This window comes from Copadichromis virginalis, linkage group LG11 (assembly GCF_057382275.1).
Source record: "Copadichromis virginalis isolate Kocher_CV1m ecotype Utaka linkage group LG11, C_Virginalis_male_GT1.1, whole genome shotgun sequence".
Classification (NCBI taxonomy): domain Eukaryota; kingdom Metazoa; phylum Chordata; class Actinopteri; order Cichliformes; family Cichlidae; genus Copadichromis; species Copadichromis virginalis.
The window spans coordinates 30011746-30018145 of NC_140628.1; the positions used below are offsets into that span (position 1 = coordinate 30011746).

At 38.0% G+C, this 6400-nt stretch overlaps 1 protein-coding gene and 1 long non-coding RNA gene across 2 annotated transcripts in view; both read left to right on the forward strand.

Annotated features, from left to right (window-relative positions):
- The first annotated feature begins 3103 nt into the window (after nt 1–3103).
- Nucleotides 3104–5328, forward strand: LOC146699008 (uncharacterized). The gene is made up of 3 exons (XR_014922741.1): nt 3104–3271; nt 5063–5138; nt 5228–5328. It is a non-coding gene; the product is annotated as an uncharacterized LOC146699008 (long non-coding RNA).
- A 392-nt stretch (nt 5329–5720) lies between these two features.
- Nucleotides 5721–6400, forward strand: part of LOC146699009 (uncharacterized) — a 1876-nt gene continuing 1196 nt past the window's right edge. The window contains exons 1-2 of the mRNA XM_085471928.1: nt 5721–5891; nt 5971–6063. Coding sequence (XP_085328054.1) covers nt 5721–5891; nt 5971–6063 — 264 coding nt within the window. The remainder of the gene's footprint in view (nt 5892–5970; nt 6064–6400) is intronic.

Genomic DNA, 6400 nt, shown 5'->3' on the forward strand with positions numbered 1-6400 from the left:
ATCCTTTGTGACTGATGATATGTCAGGGTTAAATCTGCCATCAATCTGCAACAGCCAAGAAGAAAACAATATCATCAAGAAGATTAACTTTAAACTTAACAAAATACCTTTTTGTCTTTCAGTTGACCGAAGTACTACGCCTCTAGTGGCCATAGAGCTGGGCGATAGAACGATAACGATATGTATCGCGATATAACTTTTACTCGATAGAGAAATTAAGCTATCGCGATAGACCTCGCCGCTCTTGTCCTCTTAAAAAAAAAAAAAAAAGGTCAGCCAATCCAAATTAAGCAGCGCAGAGCCGAACCAATCACAGCCGCAGCGTCACGTCGCGTGACTTGTTACGTACAGCACAAGTGCCAAGCCGCACGTGTGTTTGTTTGGGAAACAGCCAGCGGGTAATGGAGCCAGCGCGTAATGGAGGAAATGAGTGTGCCGACTAGAAAAATCAACCGAGCGTGACCGAAGAGAAAACAGATGATGGTTCCAATGCCGGAGAGATTGTCGAACGGAAGAGCCAAAGAAGTTCCGTAGTGTGAAGGTATTTCGGCTATTTCAAGTCTGACAAAAAACAGAGTAGCGTGCACTGTAAATTGTGCCGAAAGCAAGTCTGGAAATACAATAAACTGGTGCATGCGTCACACTGTGCGCCACGTTATTGTTTCGGTGAAATGAATTTCTACAATACTGTTAATTCTACTCTCTGCAGTGTTTAAATGCTTACATATACACAGTTACTGTCCCTCCACACATACGACTCGGTTCTGCTTCTATGCCCCAGCTTTGTTTACTTTTTCCCACCGAGGATTCTAGACTTCTGATTGGCCAACATTTCTGCACGGTTAGGAATCTAGCGCCACCTGCTGCTTTTGCATGTTCATAGCAGCGTTTTTCTTCATTTCTGCCTTTATGTGTGGACGGGATTATTTTTTAAAACGAAAACGGAAAATCTCCGTTTTCAAAAATACCCGTGTACGTGTGGACGTAGCCTCAGTCTCTGACTGGAAGCGCTAATTCGTCATTCGGCTTTTGTCAGACTAAAGTAACTGTTAAAACTGTTTGAAAAGCTAAGCTATACAACAAGGAGAGATTGAGAATTTCCTTTTAGTTCTCAGTTTATTTGATATTGACAAAGGTTAGTCAGTTTTGTCTGTTCTTCTGTAAAACAAACTAAGATTTATTTTTAGAATTAATATTTTGTTTCTAAGTGGAATTGACAATTTAGTCTGTTTCGTTTGTTCTATTTTGAAACTTAAACGCTTTAGCGGCTGCCTTTTGTGTAGTTTGCAATATTTGCCTTTATTTATCTGAAAAAGTCTCATGTTCCTTAAGTACATCTACCCTGTTGAACTTATTATGGGAAATAAATATTTAAATAAAAACAAGCTGCTGATTATTTCACATTTTACTTGTGAGCAACGGCACATTTAAATCTTACAAATATAGTTATTTGGCTTATATCGTGATAGATATCGTTATCGCCTGAAATGAAAAGAACATATCGTGATATGAAAAAATCTCATATCGCCCAGCTCTAAGTGGCCATGTTCACACAGAACGGACGGTAAGAATCAGTGTGCACCACTTGTTTGTGTGTCTGCCAGTGTCTGTGGTCATAATTGTGGTTTTATTGTTGGTCTTTATTCTTTTGTTGTAAGTAGGCCAAGAGCTACAATAGTTTTACAAAATCGCCATTTTTTGCAAAGTGACACATTTCTGACAGTTATGCACTTCAAGATAATCTAAAAAAAAATAAATAAAACTTTCTTTATCAAGATATAACTAAACATCTCACAGCCGTCTCATCAAAAATGAAAACCTCACATCATGTGTCTCACACTCCGTTAGGCAGCTAATAGTGTCATGTCATGAGACTCAAGAGACCCTATCAGCAACAAAAATGTGCGTACTCTAACGTCTGTGAAGGTTCTCAGTCATCCAGGTCATCGTAGTCAAAGGAGCTTGCAAAAAAAGCGTCTGGACTTCTTTAAGTTGCTTGAAGCAACTTAAAGAAGTCCAGACGCTTTTTATGTGACTGCATACTCTAATGTTTGCGGTGAGTCACATTTTCACGACTAAAAACCAGATGATGTTACAAAAACCAAGACGGCCCGATTTAGAAAACATATTCATACATTTTAAGCACAGCATTCCATATTGTAAATAATAGAAATATTTGGTAAAAAAAAACAAAAACCTTTGTGCACCTTTTATATTGCATGTATAAATTTCATAAAAGTTTCCATACCCATCGTCGTAGTGTTATTCTCTGAACGCATAAATTGTTCAGTTTTGCTACATAACATATGCTTGAATAAATTCAGTTTTACTTATCACAACAACAGATGCTTCAAGGGACTTATCACCTATTTTGTTAGATACACCTGTTATTGCAGTATGCTAATGATCCAATCACATGGCAGGAACTCAGTGCATTTAGACATGTTGAAATAGTCAAGAAAACCTCCTGATGTTCAAACAGAGAATTAGAAAGGGTATTTTGAGTGACTCAAAACCATTTTTTTTATGGTTTACACAGAATGGTCCAAAAAAAAGAAAGTATTCAGTGAGATGGCAGAGCTGAGAGGAGAATGGCCAGAATGTTTTGTGCTGATAGGAAGGCAACAGTAGCTCGAATAGCCACTTATTTCAATGCAAGTATGCAGAAGAGCATCTCTGAATGCAACACATATCAAGTTAGAGTCAAACAGGCTACAGCAGCTGAAGACCACACTGAGTGGCAATCCTGTGAGGAAACTCAGGATCTAGTTTACACACTCAAAAAACAGATTCAGGTCCTCCTTTCAAAGAACACATGCAAATTATGTTAGTTGTTCACAAATGCAATTAAAAAATACCAAATCAATTTGATTTTCTTTGTGTAAACCTAAAATTATTCAAAACCAGCACAGGCTGATTCTGAACACAAAATGAATGAGTTTGTTGGGGCACTGGGGGTAGGGGGAGTACATTTTTGCACTTGCACATTTGTAAACTCAAAGAAAAAAATTCAAGCCCCTCATTAAGCCTAAACATTTTTTTTAATCTCACTCAACGCAAATGTAGCACTCCAGGGTTACTGCAACTATTATTCGTGTGGTGAACCTAAATTATTCTCCCTCAAAACGGTATTTGTCACAAGAACACAAAGTTGCTGAGTTACCCAACAGCCCGCCCTCTCCGAAGATTTTGCGCTCTTTCAGGATCATCAGAATGAATGCAGCTGCTGTTGGCCTCTCTCTGTACTTTTCGAACAAAACTACACCTTCAGGTAAGGTAACATTTTTATTTTTCATATATCCAATTGTGTATTACTTTATGAGCTGAATGTATGGCAATGCTATTTATCATAGAAGCTTTTAATAGTTGTTTTTCGAACTTTAGGTGGTGCTACCATTCTCTTCTCTGCTTGGATACTAATTTTTGGACAATATAGACAGGTCTTTTCAAAAGTGCCTTGTTATAGAGGAGAAATTGTGTAGCTGCCAACTTTTAAGTACTCAGAGCGTGTGCTAGCTTATCAGCAGCTAGCCAGCGGCCATGTGCTCAATGAAAGATGATGTCCTATAGCTAACTTCTTTCTTACTGTTTTTTTTTAATATAATCAAATAATGTGGTATTCTGTGCTTATTATCATATAATGCCATTTTCTAGTAGAACGTATTGTTTTGAGGTGTCTCTAAAAGCACTGCATAGTTTACTGAGGGTGCTACCAAAAGCGAACCATGTGGCCGGAAGAGTAACTGTAGTCAGCACAATGCGCACTCCCGTGATGTTCAAACCTACTTATTATTATGAAAGATTTCGGCTACGTCTACACATGCACGGGTATTTTTGTAAACGGAGATTTTCCGTTTTCATTTCAAGAAATAATCCCGTCCACACGTAAACGCAAAACTGAAGGAAAACGCTGCTAGGAACATGCCAAAGCAACAGGTGGCGATATATTCCTAACCGTGTAGAAATGTTGGCCAATCAGAAGTCTAGAAGCCTCGGCGAGAAATAGTAAACAAAGATGGCGCATAGCAGCAGAACTGAGACCTATGTGTAGAGGGACAGTAACTGTGTGTATATGTAAGCATTTAAACACTGCAGAGAGGACAATTAACAGTATTTTGTCTAAGTCCCCTATTGTAGAAATTAATTTCACCGAAACAATAACGTGGCGCACAGTGTGACGCCAAAAAACGCGCACACCTTTGACACTGCGTTTTCTCAATTTTTCTCATCCACACTAAATGCAAAAATGGAGTTCTCAAAAATATCCACCCTGGCAGGCGGGAAGTGTTGGAAGGAGAGACGGATGACAGTCGCCTGGTTTGTAGGGGAGAGCACTGTGAAACCAGTGAAGTGTGGCGGGCCATCGCGGAAAGTTATTCCCCGGGACAGTGAGCCCATATCGGATTGCCCTCGGAGGTTTCCCCGCTCCCTATACTTTATCATTATGCAGGCCGGTATTATTGAACGACTCTGTGTAGAACTACGATGACATGCCGCCTAACAAATGCAGTGAGCGTTTTGGGTCAGAAACGTTTCCAGCCCCTAACTTAACTTATAGCTAATTCAAGAAGAACACGGCCTCGTGAACGCGCATATGTCGCAGCATGCGCTCACATAAGGTGAAACTGGCCCAAACCGCTTCAAAATAAATCTAACCGATTTCTCTTCATGGAGAATTACTGCCTTTTTTACCCACATTTTTGTTGAAATTGTTGCATTCCAAACGTAAACTTTCATGAAAAAAGGAACATAGGCGGATATATTTGTTTTCAAATGCATGTTTCTTACTTACACATTATCATTAGTGAAACCTTTCACAAATCGTCACTTGTTGACATTATTCTCATGTTCTCTTTTAACTAGAAAATCGAAACACGACTACTAATAACTGTTCTGACTGTATTGAACCTCTGCCACTTCTATCTGTGTCCAGAGCTTTTATTGTTGCCTATATTACGGAAATATTCATGATGTTATTATGGGAACACTGTAAGGAGCAAGTAAAGAAAAACCATGAAATTATTCTTTTACCAATTAAAATGTTATATGATTTATTTTACAGTGTGATCAATTTTGAAGTGTGATCATCATTTTTACATCACTAAGTCACCAAGTTATCTGTCAACTTTTAAGTGTTGGTAAGTAGCACATTTCCCTTGTGTAAAACAGTTTTGGGATTCTATAAGCTTATTTTTCACTGATATTGTCTTATTTTTCTTTCTTTCAGGTAGTTGGATGTGGACATGTAAAAGCTGCAGTTTAGAATTATCTAGCAGGTATTTGTTGTTGAAACATTTTAGACAGGCTCACGGGCATATAAGAGGTGTTATTCGGTTTCCCTGTCCGTACTCAGATTGTCCATGTAGCTTTACTACATGGACTAAATTGTTAAATCACACGTACAAAAATCATTCAGAACAAACAACACAGAACAAATCAGAACAATCCATTTTTCAGTGTCCTATTTGCTCACGCAGAGAATATATTTCAGAGAGAAATTTTTTCCAACACATAAATACACATCTCAGGCGTCACCAAACTGTCCAATGTGTGTTTAAAAATTGTGAATTTGAAACTAATATATACAGTACATTTCAGACACGCATATACAGAAAACACAACAAATACTCCCTTCATGATTTTAGAGATAATATTTGTATACATAATCAGTTGATTCAGCAGTCTGTATTTACTTAACTTCTAGTTTACTATATTTATGTATGTTTTATTTCCAGGTGAATGCAGAGTTCCTGCAGATCACTACAAAACCCCTGCAGGCAAAGTTCTTGGCTCAGCTGGACAACTTAACAGACAAGCTGATGCAAATTTTTGAGGGGAGCAAAGGAGCAAAGGGCCAAAAGATCAAGGATATCATGGCGATCAGTAGTTTGGTCAGTATTAATGATAAACCCATCAATTAAATGCAATCAATTACATTTATTTCACCCTTGTTTTTCACCCTTGCATTAGTGTGATGACATCGACATAAAGAGGGAGCATACTCTTAAAAGCCTGGTGATCTACTTTAATGAAGATCCAGATCTACTGTTCAAGGAGTATCTGGTACGCTTATCACACTTTCTTTTCTAGATTCAATTTGAGTTAGGTTCATCGCACGCAAAATCCTCATATATTCAAAAGAGACAATATAATTGTGAAATATGTATTATTCTTAATAGTCATTGTTGAAACTTGCACTGGAGAGCACTTTTTAAGGGGACAGTTTCAGCAAAAATTCAATTGTTCATTCTTTTGGTGCTGCCATGTAGGTATCTACTGCCTCTATAAACACAGTAAATGTGGAGAAAACATTCATCCATTTTCTGTCAGTGTTTCAATTCAGTTTATTTAGATAGCGGTATATCACAACAACAGTCATCTCAAGGCACTTCAGAAAGTA